Below are 15,909 nucleotides of genomic sequence, written 5' to 3' on the forward strand. Positions count from 1 at the left end.
GTTTTTTTGTTGGTTTTTTTTTTTTTTTTGGGGGGGGGGGAGGGAGTGTAGGGGGATCATTTTGGGTTTTTTTTGTGGAAGGGGAGTTATTTGAGCAGTGCTCACAGTTTTCCTGGTTAATATGAATAATATATATTCATTGAAAGGATTAAAAACAAGTTAAAAGACAACAGACAGACAGACACATGTCAATGTACATTTGTTCCACCTAAGAGAAGTTCCACTTGAAACTTTGTTATAAACAATGTCATAATACCTATTCCAGTTGGAACAAATATTCTATACTATTTATTCCGTTAGGAACATATACTGTAATATTTATCTCTGTGGAAATAGTATTCCAGAATATTATTTCCTTTTGGAACTTATATTATGAAGGAACTTATATTCTGTGACAGGCATACATGTATCATGTGCTCAGGATGCTTTTCTTTCAAATATATTTTTAGAAATATATAATACTGTATATATCAGCACAAAATGTTAAATCTGCAAATTTACAAATGCAAATTTTGGTTCTTCCCTTGCCAGGATTTGAATTTGAGATAACACCAGCTGCACTAGTACTGTTTCTAGTGCTCTGGACCACATGACCACCTAGACTAATCTAATTATAAAGTTTTTATTTAATTCTTTGACTTATAACAAAAAAACATGACTTGATGTAGCTTTTTTGTTTGTGTACATTAAAAATGATGTTTCAACTAAAATCCCTAGTAGTATTATAGCATATATGACTTCTTATTTAATTTTTAACGTTTTCAACGGTGATTTTGGGGAGAGTGCAGGGCCCTCAGGCCCATCCCCCCCCTTTTGTTCTGGGAAAATTTTGTTGATTATATAGGGAATCACTTAAGCATGACTATAGTAGGCCCCCGTCTTAGTCAGTCAGTTTGCCCCCACTTTTTTTCTGAAAAATTTGGGCTACTTTTACATACGTTCTAAATTTGAGGGAGTAATTGGTGGTCTAAAAGGTGTCAGACCACCAATTACTCCCTCAAATTTAGAACATATGTGAAAGTAGGCCTACTGGGACAAAAAATAGTGCATTTGATGTCATTGTTTATTTAAACTAACAAACAAATTGGCAGAAATGAAACTTTTGGTGAAAGAGAAATATATTAAGACCATTTTGAGCTAAAATTTACTTGTTTATGAGTTTGCAATCAAAATTGAGGATTAATGCACTCCATAGTATACTAATTTAAGGTTTCCAGAAAATCAGGGGTTATTTTTAGTGGTACCACTATTCGGAAGACCTTTTCTTTTTTATATGATTTTAAAGGGGCACTAGCTATGAGATATATAAAAAATCTAAAGTTTGACTTTAGTCTGTTCAATCAATAATGAAAGTGAAATAGTGAAATAACAATTCGCTTTTTGCAGCCAAAAAGGTTCAATTTTGTCAAATTACGCTAAGAAACATTGATAATTAGTAATTCACTTGCAAGTGAATGAGTCGACCTCTTTAAATCCGTATTCATGTGAACTTCAATTTAACCCCTAGCTAGAGATTGACAACGCATACATTGTACGTGTACTGGTTATTTAAAGAAAAAGAATGTCAACAATGAAAGTGAAACTATGGTTAATCATTCGATTACTAATTCTATGCACATAAAATCATTCTTATACGGTTAAAAACAATGAGAAACATCTATTTTTAATCTATAAAATAAAATCAAACAGACCTATAAAAATCAAATTCCACGTTTTGGTTTAATCTATTCATATCTTTATTTATGTTTACATCGCTTATATGGTCATCTAAGGTCAAATCGATAGGTAATTAGATGGCGGCTGGACTAAAATACACACGAAACGAACCTATATATTATCTACCCCATGCTCTGTAAACTGTTTATTTTAGACTTTTGATAGTTTGGATAAATATTTTACATTGTTATAAATCAAATATAAGAATTTGAGTCAAATCGGTGACCATGAATTGGCAAGTAGAAAGCTGCATGATACATGTATAATTCAGGATATACCTGGTTTCTATGAAGTTAAACTTGAGGTAAAATATTTAGAAAGCTGTGAAAATTGTAAAATTTGGTTGAACAGATAGGGACTTTTAATTGGTGGTATGACACCTTTAAACGTTGGTAGATCCGCATTAACTTTCTCGACTGCACCAAACATTTATAAGGACTTAAATTTGTTTCTTATTCTTTATCTAAAATGTTGTCTTTACTTTTTACATCACTGAAATCGTTAATACCTCTTCCTACGTCGTCTTCATCATTGAATAGCTCTAAACTTCTTTTTAGAATTGAGGAACTCATATTTTCCACTGTACCAGCTGGTTTTGTGTTTTATAGTTCTGTACTTTAGACGCTTTGAACAAAGTATTCCTTATCTTCAAACGTTTTGTAGATACTGTATATCGCGTTGAGGCTATAAATTTACCAATGCTTTGTTGCTCATTCCTTCCTTTAAAGTATTTTTCGTTTAAAATAATCTTAATATGAATAATAAAGCCAAAACTAATCATATAAAACAAATTTAGATAATTTCAATAATTTAACTTTTAGTTTTGAGAGTACACAGAAAATATTTTTGGGGAGGCAACTCTGTTCAAACCGCATGAGATTTTTGTTGTTACACACCAATTTGTATGTTTTCTTTATTTTTCTACACTAATTTAGATTTTCTGTTTATCAACAATTATCACTCTTGTAGTAAAAAATATAAAACTGTAATCTATATATTCTAACTTAACACGAAACCAAGCCCATCGCACTAAAAATGTACTCTTGCTTCACTGACACTGTTGGACTAAAATATATATCATTTCATACTTTATTCGTTGAATAATTGGACAGACAATTTTCAATCTATAGTTAGAACTGCAGATTGAAAAGCTACCTATCTTTGGCATGCTTTAATTTGAAATTCTGCCACATACTTGTTGAATTATGAATATTGCCATTCATGGAAGACTCATAATTTTCATGTTTTAATTCGACTGAACAGCTAAAGTATTTGCAAAGCTATTCGACTACAGAATCACTGTTTGATTGAGTAAAACAAACTACTTGGATAGTAAATTGGCATTCATTGATTGCTAATTTAAAACAATGTTAATCATGTTAATGAACGATGCCACTCAAAATTAATCAGTTCAATATGTAATATGAGGGTACCCACGTTACATATAAATTGCACCTATTTTGCACCTATTTTGACAGTTTATTTATGCTTCAGACAAAAGTTTTCATTATGTGTTTATTTTGTAGATGTATCATTATTTACTATATGGTTTCACCAATTTAATTTTGAATCCATATGGAATCATAGAAAAATTGGTCTGAACTGACCTCCAAACCATCAATGATTCTGTAATGAGGAGTACCCAAATTGCATCCATGCAGTAAATTTGCATCCGCAAAAGTCAAATAACAATGTTTTTGTTTAATTTTTTCAAATGTTTTGAACAATTGGATATTAGTTCATGCTTAATCTTCATTTTTTAAGAAATGGATATTTGTAACATGCATGTATTCATGGTATTTGCTAAATTTAAAAAGATGACGTTGAATGGCGACGTTTCCAAACATTTTGCTTTTTCAGTAAACACTTCATCTGTTGATAAATACTGTGAACGTTTTGTGTATATATAAATATTTTTACCTATGTTGAAAGACGTGCATGGTATCAAACCATAAAAATACAAATTGTTTAGCCTATAGGATATCTTGTAAGATTTCCGTTGCTACTTTTGCTAAATAGGTGCAATTTGGGTACCGTTACATTACATCTAATATTCAACAAAAAAATCCTCCACCAATAAAAGTTTATGTACAACACACTGTATCCACTAGATTAATGTCTCTAAAGTAGATATAGCTATTTACACTCTTAACTTTAAGTAGGGGGTAGCACTTTCATATAGATCGATAGAAAATAAGACCAAGAGAGTCTACATATAAATTAACAGGTGGGGAACAAACCCCCTATATTGTGATGCATGTACCTGTATAGAGTGTTTACCCTTCTTGAACAGAAATGGAGTAATTGATAAGTTTTTCATCAAAAATAGAATTCTTGGGGTTCTTTAATATGTTACATTGTGCCTAACAATATAGGCAATATAGGAAAGGTGTACTGATATAAGTGGTCTCTAAACACATTAACTCCAAATGGAGCTTTCGTTAGTAGAAGCCATATTAACTATGTGTATCAGTGAGAAAAATGTAAAAGCATAAAGACTTGATATTTAGGTGTATCATAAGCCAAATATCAACATCACATGACTACCATGAAATACTATTCCAAATCTTGATATTTAGGTGTATCATAAGCCAAAGATCAAGACTAAATGATTACCATTTACTTCTTAAAGTATTAAAACACCCTTTACCCAATGCTAAAGCCCAAATCTGGTTATATCAACAGGTTACATGTTTACTGTATAATGTAAAAATGTTTACCATAACATGTCTAAAAGTTTACTGTAACATGTACATTAGCTTAATATAGATAACTGTAACCTTGGAAAATCCCACTTTGATTTTTCACTGAAAGGATAATTGAACTTGTTTAGATATCAACCAGATACATATTTATCCACTGGATACAACTTTGATCGGCCGGTTAACTCTGAACCGCTGGTTAAATCTGAACCGCTGGTTAACTTAACCGCCGGTTAAATCTGAACCGCTGGTTAACTCAACCGCTGGTTACCATATCTATATAAATAGGGTGCAAACATTAATCCACCATTCTGCCTCTGATGAAAGTCCTTTTTGGACCGAAACAAGTCAGGCTATGAAACATCACCAGACGCTGTTAATTATGTGTATTGGTATATATACTATATTTTTATACTTCTAACAATATACTTAGATTTTGGATATTGGACCATAATAATAGATAAATGTCCTATTTCAAATTTTTCTGTTCTTTGACCACAAAGAAGAATTTAGAATTAAAAAGAAAATTTCTGCAAATATTTTTGGGGGTTTAATATTCAACAGGATAGTTTATTGCTCAAAAGCCAAAAAACAGGGTCAATTTTATTTAGGAGGGGGAGGGGGTTAATTGGCAACAGCATAGTGTATTGCACTAAAAGTAAAATATATTGAATATCAATTCAAATCAATTAATCAATTTTTAAGTTACATGTATTTGACTACAGTTATTTAGTGGCAGAAGCTTATCATGTGTCAAAGCGTGAATATTGTGTCCATTTTTGCCCCAACTTTTCAGGGTTGGACATATGCGGCCATATCCAGCTGCTCACAGCAAAGCAATTTATTTTTTATATTTATTTGACAACCTCCTCCCCCTTTTTTAAACAATAACAGTAGTTTTTATACGCCCGTCAAAATTTTGACGGGACGTATTATGGTATACAAATGTCCAGTGTCCGTCTGTCTGTCTGTCCGTCCGTCCGTCTGTCTGTTCGTCCGTCTGTCTGTCCGGCGTAAACATGTCGCACCGTAACTTGAGAACGACTTATCCAAATTTCATGAAACTTAATATAGTTGTTTCTTATGATGGTCAAATGATCTGTATACTTTTTGGTGAAAATAAGATTAAAACTTTTCGAGTTACGGCACTTTGTAACTAAAACAGGGGTGTGTTTTTTTCACATGTCGCACCGTATCTCAAAAACGATTTATGATTATTGCTTAAAACTTTACACATGTCTTTGTTATATTAATCTGAAGATCTGTATACTTTTTGGTGATGATTCAAAATTTCATTTTTGAGTTATTGAGTATTTTGTAAAAAAGGGGGAGGTTTTTTTTTTACATGTTGTGCCGTATCTCAAAAACAATTTATGACTTTTGCTTAAAACTTTACACACTTCTTTGTTATATTAATCTAAAGATCTGTATACTTTTTGGTGATGATTCAAAACTTTTTTTTGGAGTTATTGAGTATTTTGTTAAACAGGGGAGGGTTTTTTTTACATGTCGCGCTGTATCTCAAAAATAATTTATGATTATTGCTTAAAACTTTACACACTTCTTTGTTATATTAATCTAAAGATCTGTATACTTTTTGGTTTTGATTCAAAATTTTATTTTAGTGATATTGAGTTTTTTGTAAAAAAAAACAGGGTTGGGGGTTTCACATGTCCCGCCGTGTCTCAAAAACAATATAAGGTTATTGCTTAAAACTTTCTCAGAAACTATTTATGATTATTGCATAAAACTTCCACACAAGACGTCGGGCGTATCATGCGCTCATGGCGCAGCTGTTTATTATTTAGCTTATTATTATTTTACATATATTTATTATTCTTTTACAACTTCATAATGTAAGGACACTAATATATAGAAAGACTTCAAATAAATTTTTTTTAAAATTTCAAATGGATATTCTATATCAAAAGCAAACAAACAATTACCCTTTCTCTCAATAAGTATTATACTGTTATTATATATAACAGTCTATTATTTGAACTTGGAATTATTTAATTCCATGATTATTCTGTACTGAAATGTCCTGTGCTGCGCACAACACTTTCTATTACAAAGAAAATAGTATATTTTCAATAGAATGTACTGTGCCGCGCACAACACTATCTAAGCAAAATACATTGTATGGAAAGTGTTATTAACCACTCAAAAGATCATAATACAAAATAAACATGGAATTTATAAAAAATTCTAAACACAAGAAATTATACGAATTCCATAATTAAAAATAATTCCAAGTTCAAATAATAGCCTGTTATATGTTAAAAACATTGCTAACATACTACAAGATTCATTTGTTAGAAATTTAATTGTTTACCAGAATACTATTCTTTTTAAAATTAAATTTTTTGAGGTGGTTTGTAAAGACCATCAGGTATTTGTGAAGTTGATATGAAATATTTATCAACAAGATCTTGGTATCTTCTGATGTTTTTTTTTTCAGAAATAGGACAAGACATACTTTGACATAACCCTTGTAATTAATAAAAAATGCTATTTGCCAATTGAAACATAAAATCCTATAAAGATTGTGGTTCATGAACTTTATAATATTTAAATTATTGCCACCTGAAATATATGACAAGTTGTTGAAGATTTGAGTAAACTTTTGTAACACATGTTTGTAATACCTGTTGATATCACAATTATATTTGATAGTAATAATTGTTCTGACATTTAGTTGTAATTTCTTTTACATTTCTCTAACACTGTTTGATAAGCTGCAAATTAGATTTATCATCAGGAAAGCAGAACACTTAATGAATCTAGTTTTTCTAGAAAACTTTTGCATGAAACTTTTAAAAAATATATAAAGTACTTTTATAACACTTATTACAGGTTAAAAGTACATTTTGAATCAAAAACCAGTAGATAGAATATCTAGTTTATTAAAATTAATAAATTTCTTGTTCATATTTCAGATACATAGAAGAATGTCTGGTGAACTTCCACAGAGTCAAGCTGCTAACAATGCTGTAATTGCAGGGTCACCCTTAGGACAACACAAATTCCTAATTCCTAGTCCTATACCAACTCGACGAAACAGGACATATTCACAGTATGTATTATTGTCTACAAGGTTGTAAAACACCTTTCAATATCAATTTACTAGTTTTTCTATAAACATGTCCTGAACAATCTATTCATATCCAATTTTTTTTTCAGCAAAAGGAATTTTTATGCCCCTCCATAGGCATCTGGGTTAAACCCATACCGCATAGTCTATTTAAAAGTCCCCGAAAAGTAAAACAATTCAAATGAGAAAACTAACGACCTGATATATGTACAAAATGATGAATGATCTGTATATAATATTTGCCACTGGATATTAAGCCCCATCTTGCAATCTCTAAATTTATGTATTTTATGTTTATATATAGTAATTAATGCAAAAAACTGTAGTGTATTATTTATAACTTTTGTTTAGATCAGAAAAAGCAAAGGAGGGCCCAACATTGAAGGGGAAGGTAGAAGAGTTCTGTCGTCAGAAAGGCCATGGTTTTATTATTCCAGAGGATGGATCAGGACATATATTTGTCCATATATCAGAGTAAGTTCTCCAAATTATTTGTTACATATATATAGAATGAAATGATTTTATCTTCATTTTACATTCTGATTAATTATCCTTACACATATCTTCTTTTCCAAAATATGTGTACAAACCAAAAATTATGTTTTGAATTAATTTTGCACAACCTACTGAATTCATGTAGAAAAGAAGCTAAATCATTCCAGGAATAATCTATATATAGATATAAAAAGATGTACGAGTGTCATTTAGACAACTCTCCATTGGACCATCCAAGTCACAATTGGTAAAAAGTAAACCAATATAGGTCAAAGTAAGGCCTTCAACATGAAGCCTTGACTCACACTGAACAGGAAGCTATTAAGAGCCTTAAAATGAATTGTGTAAAACCATTCAAACAGGAAAACCAATGGTCTAATCTATATGAGAAATGAGAAACTTTTATGAACCACATCAACAAACCACTGATCAACAGGTTCCTGACTTAAACAGGTGCAAACAAATGCAGCAGGTTTAAATGTTTAAACAGACTCCAACCTTCATCCTAACCTGAAGTAGTGGTGTAACTTATAATATATAGGAAGGCACATTATAAAATATGAAGTGAAATGGCTTCACTCAATAAAAACACATACATGTATCAATAAAAACAAGTACACTGAATGAATAAATATGATCTATGACACAATTTAAATACAAAATTAATTTTTAAAAAAGGGGACAGATGTAAAACAATATTAGAAAAACAACTACAGCCTTAGAAAAAATGACGTTAAATAAAATGAAGAACTTTGATAGTTTTGTTGTCAGGAGTACATGGAGTATTGAAATATTTTTTTACAAATTAAATACAGTTATTGTAAAAATACTTGTTTATTTTTTTCCTAAAGACATAATTTTAAACTACAGTAAAACAAGGGGAGTAACTTTGCATTATTTATTTATGTTTAGATACAAAAATATAAACAGTTAACGAAAATAAATATGGTAAACAGCAACCATTAAAGTACAGGCTCCTTACTTGGAATAGACCCAGAAAGAATTTTGCAGAGCTAAATATGTTGTAAAAATTCAGTTGGAGAGGGCTTGACTCATCAGATATGACACAAATCATTAAAACTAACAGACAAACTGCAAAGTGCCAATCTAAAAATCCTTGGTTATTGAAAAAGTTCAAAAACAATTACAACCAATCCATAAATCGTGTTTACCTAGACTAAAGTATCAAGCTGTACACATCAAACTGATTTAGTGTAAGTTAATTTTGATTTTCACACATCTTATATTCTTTGAAAATTAAAAAACATTTTATGATGAAGTTAAATTTAGTGAATTGACATAAATAATTTTTGTTGTATTTCAGCATTGATGGAGAATATGTGCCAAAAGCAGGCGATGATGTCACATATAAAAGAATAAAAATACCTCCAAAGTTTGAAAAAATGCAAGCTGTCCATGTCCAGATTACCCACTTAGCTCCTGGTGTCTCACATGAAACTTGGAGCTCTTCAGGTCCCAGTCCACAGGCCTCACCAAGATCCTAGTTAATTCTTGACTTAAGATTTGAAGCAGTCTGTACTTATGTGTTGAAAGTGAAGTAAGGGTGAATTGATGATAGACGACAGTGACTGTGCAGTACATAGCAAATTTATCAAAACAATGTTTTGTGTCACACTCCTTTTCTGTAACACAAAATATCATTTACAATTTATAAACAAACTTACTTAAAATGGTCCTTACAAGGGTTTCTTGTGACTCATGTGGACAACTGTCATATGAAAAAATAATGGGAAAGAATCTAATCATTGAGGCTGTGTTTTTAAAGAACTGTAACTGTTGCTGCTTATGTTTGAAAATTTGAAGTTGACTGTAATTGTAGGCTCTAAAATATTTCTAAATTGATACTGCATATGATTATTGAATATTAAAAAAAAAATAACACCAATTGTAAGCAGGCACTGGTTTATTTCTTGAAATCATGTTTATTTGACACAATTCTATCAATTAGTGTAAAACAGTTATAACTACCGCAAGCTGTGTTAGATAGACTCAATATAAGGATTACAAATCTTTTTTTTAAAGATTTGATCATTTTACTAAGCATTCGAACACAATATATATATGTACTAAGGTACAAACAGTATTACTTAATCATGCTTCGATAGAACTTCTATATTTATAAGTGACTTAGTCTGAACTTTTACATATATGTTATATGTTCAAGATCATAGAGTATAAAATATGTATTACTCACATTTTTCTGGGCAGATTTTTAATTTCATCTTAAAAATTAAAATCTTTGAAATTGTTTACAAAACTAATAAGAAATTCTAATTTGGATAATTCTATTTTTAATGAGTTATAGCGGTACACCTATTTATATAACCTACATTTTAACTGCATTGTCATTGTAAGAAATGTCAGTAGTGTGATTTATATATTATTTATGTCTTAACGGTACAATTCATTTCTTGGCAGCTGTATTAATGCAGTATTTTATACCCTATTTATAAAATGTTTTACTCGTATATTTATCAATAACTTATTTTTGTATGGCAATACAATTTATTATCAGTAAGCACATTTTACAAGACTGTGTTTTACTCTTTCAAAAATTGATCGAGAAAACTATTACAAATTACAAAATAAAACTTGGATTGAAGTATTTCAAAAACTTTCCTTTTCCTTAAAAACTTTCAGGACCTTCAAATATTTTTTTCAGCAGTTAGGATTTAAATGAATTAAGATATGAATCTTTAAATGCTGAACAAAAAAGATGTTATAAAGATCCCTATAACTGGTACATTGATTTATTATAACTATATCATAATGTTGCAGAATTTTTCTCTATTTTCAAAGGTACTCATCAAAATTTTAGTAATTGTTTCAATGAATGATTGATATAACATTAAAATTAAATATCACTGACAATTCAGGTTTTTTGCCATTGGCTTTTACAATTGATCGCATGTAATTTTAGGAACGAACTAGAGTATTGAAAATGACACATTTGAAATTCGATTTAATCATACCTCTGTTTCCTGTGTATATAATGTATAAAATGTGCATGTTTAGTCAGATTGTTATTATTCAGCTTCTGTCCATTTTTAAAAAAAACTTTATTATGTTTCTTGCTTTGCAAATGGATTTACATCATATCTATTGCAGTGGAAAATATTAAACAGGATTGAAATATCCCTTCTTATCAGGCAATTTGGCTACCTTGACAGATGATATTAGCCCATATTATCTGAAGACAAAAAAAAAAATTATGATGAATGTTGAAATCAGGACACTTAAGTATTATACAATTTTTAATTAGGTTTCACAGGGGATATGGGCTCAAAATTCCCTGCCAGTGACCTACACCCACTTGGCCTGACTGATTAAGGGATGTATAACACTGAAATGGAGTATGAGCCTATACTCCCTGTGGGCTGTGACAATCCTGAATAATATATAACGGAATATGAGCCTATATTCCCTGTGGGCTGTGACAATCCTGAATAATATATAACATACAACTTATGCTTGACATCACTTTATACAAATTAGTACTTTTCTTATTAAACCAGCGGAATGATAGCATGCATTAAGGAACTTATAGAGCAAACAACTTATAATACTGTCAGTGTTATTCTTTAGGATTTGGTGCAAATAATTTGAAGTGCAATTAAGTTTAAAAAATAGTGCTATGTTGTTATATTGTTTCCATGAAATTTCTTGTTTGATCATTAAAAGTTTAATCACTAGCTGATATTTGCATATCTTATAGTCCTCAAGAAACTATAAGTGCTGCTCTTTGAAGAAATATATATTGTGCTTTAGTTCAATGTTTCTTCATTGTATTTAATTTTTTTCTTCTCTATTTTCAATTTGCAATTTGATATTATCTTGTAAGGCTTCGTACTAATTGGATACAATATCTCTATACTGTTGCCATGATGTGTTTTTGGTTATCAAACAAACTTTCTTTAGTTTTAAATTATTAATTTAAATTGTAACACATGTCTACTTTTACAACAAAAATCTAATGAAACTGTTTTTGATTACCTCTCTTGGATAATATATAATATTTCACATTTAATTTTTTGCTGCTGCAATATGGCCATAGTAAATGTGATATATTTATGTGTGTATAACTTTATCAAACATGATTTGTTTTTCCATCTTCATCTTTTAATTCTTGAAAATCCAGAAAATTTTTCCAAATGATCAACAATTCGAATTATTCATCATTTTGATGACTTCAACTGACTTCTTTGTCAAAACTTGTACAGAATGCTATGGCCATACATATTATATATCGCACCAGATATTTGTTAGTGTGTAATGAATGATAATCTTGACATTTGTTAATTTTTAAAAATCAACAGTTTGATCAGAGAGTTAAATTTCAGGTTTAAAAGATTGAGAAAGATACAACTATTGTATAAGAGAAAACATTTGGATTTTTGTCGATTTTTTTGTATACTCCTTGTTACATGTATATGGAAATTTTAGCTGTCTATTAACTTGAATTATCCATGATATATTATTAGAGATAATAATTGCTCATTGAATATTAAATTTACAAAAAACACTGCTGTTCAATTTCCTTTCTTTTTTACATTTTTCTCTGGTTTTTTTTACATTTTACTTTAAAAAAAAAAACAGATCTTTAAAACTTTGAAAGCTATTTGACAGTGAAACCTACATCAAAACTTAGATCATCTATTATGATTGTTAGTTAAGATTATACTGTAACACTAGATTGTATCCTCCCATCATGAACTGTATATATAATACTTGTTAGTTCAACTGTAATACTGTCATTCTTGTTCATGAAAAACATATATAATTTGTTTAATAAAAGAAAACATTTTTTTCAAATAAAACTGTTATTTAATCAGGCCAAATGATCATATGAAGGCCCTCTTAGTTATCCACTCACAATAAGAGTACATCATCATTATGTCCTTTTAAACAATGGTAGAAATGAGGGTCAAATGTCAATGGTTATATAATAACTTTTTAAATAAACTTCTAAAAACTTGAGAGCTTGCATGCTGTCAAATCGTCATGAAATATTGTGCAACAGTTTCCTTTTGAAAAGATGAACTTTCTGTCTTATGACTAAAGGTGTCAGAACTCCAATTCAAAATCGCAATTTGATCAACCAAATTTTCAATTTTCACAGATTTCTTAATATTTTTCTTTAAGTTTAACTTCATAGAAACCAGGTATATTGATTAGACTGTTGGTTTGAATAGTTTTACACTAGTCATTTGTTTGCAGGGGCGGATCCAGCCATTTTAAAAAGGGGGGTTCCTAACCCAGGACAAAGGGGGGGATTCCAATTACATGTCCCCATTCAAATGCATTGATCGTCCAAAAAAAAGGGGGGTTCCAACCCCCGGAACCCCCCCTCTGGATCAGCGCCTGGTTTGGGCCCTTTAAAGATTGCTGTCCATTGTGAGCCAAGGCCACTTTTACAAATTGTGACTTGGATGGAGAGTTGTCTCATTGGCACTCACACTACATCTTTTTATATCTATGTCATGAATTGTACATGAACCACTTTTCTGTGAACAAATTTTCAACCAATATGGAATGATTGTAAGGTGTACTTGAATTTTTGATCAGTTTTTCTGACATTGACCTCATTTTCTTGGATCATGTTAAGTTTATATTTAGGACTATCAACAGAAAATCAATGGTAAGTAAAGCAGGCAACCATTTCAGTGTGTGCATACATGTAGGAAAGAACTATTTGAATTATGTTATCAAGACGTAAATGTTTATGGTGCCATTGTTAAATAAATTATCATAAGTTCATTTGCAATAGTGATTTTAAAACAAGTAAAAAAAACTAATCAGAGGTCAAAGTTACATGTCTCTCTCCTATTTGTAAAGACATGACACAGTCAATCATTTGTTCTGGGCTGCTAAAGAGTCAATTTAATAAACATTAACATAGAAAGTGCAAATCGCCTTTACATTGAAATTAAGCCACTGGTTTAGAACAAATTGCAGAATGTTTAAAAGGAATTTCAGAAACATTGTGCATAAGGACAAAGAAATAGATATAATCACTGTACATCTATGCTTCTATAAAGAAGTATGTTAAGCAGCTATATAAACAGTAAAGAGAACGACGATTCAAAGCTCAAGCAAGCTTATCTGTCAAATATGTTTAGCAAACATCATGTTATCTCGATATTTAATGTAAAACTCAACGTAAAGCAGATACATCATTGACACCAGTTAAAATTATAATCAAACTAAGCAGCTCAGCATATGAACTGGTTTTCGATTTCCTTTTCCGTCCTGAACATACATGAAATATTTGTCACTGGACGTTAAGTAACAAACAAGCAAGCAATCGATATCCTTTTCTGCTGTTTGGTCAGGTTGTTGTCTCTTTGACATATTCCCCATTGCCATTCTCAATTTTATTTCATGCTTTTGTTATAATGAACAAACACAGTATTGGTTTCAGATAGTTGTTGGCCTATTTTGAATGTTTTCCAAACTTGACTGGTGCTTGGTAATTAAGAGCTGGTCTTACGATGTGGGCTCTTGTAGTGTGTAAATAGTTGTGCTGTGGCTTTTGAACAATGTTTTCAAAATAGTTTTTGTACCAGATAGTTGAAAATCTTACATTACTATTTTGGTTATTGTTATATAATTGACAAAGTTAGTCAGTTCCATGCACGTACTATCTACTCACTTATGCGTCTTATACTTTATATATGGTTCTTTTTTTTTCAGAGTAAACCATCCTTATTGTTTGAATAAAGTTTTTGATGGTGTATCATCAACAACAACAACAACAACAATACTTTATTTTAAGAGGGTTACACAGTTAGCTATATAACTAATCTTCCCTGAGGCCCTCGTAATGAAAAATCAAACAAAACACAAACATATACTAGTACATTGCATACATACATTAGCATAAAAAGTCAAGTGTGATAATAATGTTCAATACAACTTGATAAAATGTGATGAAAAAATAAACATGATGACATGATCAGTTTTTTATATTATTTATACAGCTAGGTTGATTTCAATAAATGATCTGTTATTTTGTATTTGAAAGAATTAATATTTGTAATATTTCTTAACGGTATTGGCAAATTATTCCACAAGAATGGTCCAGAATACATAAAAGATTTTTTGAATAATTCTGTTTTTGGTTTAGGGAGTATGAGGTTTCCTTGAACAGCATTTCTCAAGGGGTACGGATTTCTGTCTGAAACATAATGAAACTTGTTAGTAAGATATGATGGGGCATCATTATTAATACACTTAAATGTCATCACTAACTTATGATATTTTATTCTCTGTTCAACTGTCATCCAGTTTAAGTGTTTGAATAAGGGTGCAGAAGGAGCGAATGGGTCTGTTTCTAGTATTAATCTAGCAGCCCTCTTTTGTAATTTTAATATCCTTTTTAAACCCTCACTGCTACAACTACTCCACACTATACAACAATAATCAATAAGTGGCAAGATATAACCATTATAGAATAATTTTCTGCAGTCTAGATTTAGAAATTTTTTAATCTTTAATAGTAGATATAGTCTAGATGATATTTTTGAGCAGATCAAGTCAATTTGGGTTGTCCATGTGAGGGAAGGGTCAATTTTAATGCCTAAAAGACTTTCGCATGTGGAAGATTGTATCACTTGATTGTTAATAGTTAAACAACTCTCATTGTAATGTGGCATTGCTCTTTGCTTCGTTCCAATAATCATATATTTTGTTTTATTTTTATTGATGAACATATTGTTATCATTGCACCATGCCTCTACACCATGTAAATCTTCTTGTACCTTTGACTGAAGAGTTTGATAACAATTACCAGAAAGATGTAAGGTTGAATCATCGGCATATAAATCAGTGCAACAATTTTTCATATAAATAGGAAGGTCGTTGATGTATAATATAAACAGA

The 15,909-nt window shown here is 30.4% G+C and overlaps 2 protein-coding genes across 4 annotated transcripts in view; one reads left to right on the forward strand and one right to left on the reverse strand.

The window, feature by feature from the left end:
• The window catches only part of LOC143046006 (uncharacterized), a 44,694-nt gene extending 42,315 nt beyond the window's left edge, over window positions 1-2,379 (reverse strand). Inside the window, exon 1 of one of the 2 annotated variants that reach the window (XM_076218933.1) lies at window positions 2,198-2,372. In XM_076218933.1, the coding sequence (XP_076075048.1) occupies window positions 2,198-2,288 (91 nt within the window). In that variant the 5' untranslated portion in view covers window positions 2,289-2,372. Of the gene's footprint in view, window positions 1-2,197 lie in introns of both variants that reach the window. The other variant, XM_076218934.1, reaches the window with a different exon arrangement.
• Window positions 1-9,718, forward strand: part of LOC143046005 (calcium-regulated heat-stable protein 1-like) — a 29,771-nt gene extending 20,053 nt beyond the window's left edge. The window contains exons 1-4 of one of the 2 annotated variants that reach the window (XM_076218931.1): window positions 2,545-2,618; window positions 7,358-7,494; window positions 7,864-7,986; window positions 9,332-9,718. In XM_076218931.1, the coding sequence (XP_076075046.1) occupies window positions 7,370-7,494; window positions 7,864-7,986; window positions 9,332-9,512 (429 nt within the window). In that variant the 5' untranslated portion in view covers window positions 2,545-2,618; window positions 7,358-7,369 and the 3' untranslated portion in view covers window positions 9,513-9,718. Of the gene's footprint in view, window positions 1-2,544; window positions 2,619-7,357; window positions 7,495-7,863; window positions 7,987-9,331 lie in introns of those variants that run through there. The other variant, XM_076218930.1, reaches the window with a different exon arrangement.
• Window positions 9,719-15,909: the final 6,191 nt, after the last annotated feature.

The sequence above is a fragment of the Mytilus galloprovincialis genome, chromosome 9 (genome assembly GCF_965363235.1).
Source record: "Mytilus galloprovincialis chromosome 9, xbMytGall1.hap1.1, whole genome shotgun sequence".
In the NCBI taxonomy this organism is placed as follows: Eukaryota; Metazoa; Mollusca; class Bivalvia; order Mytilida; family Mytilidae; genus Mytilus; species Mytilus galloprovincialis.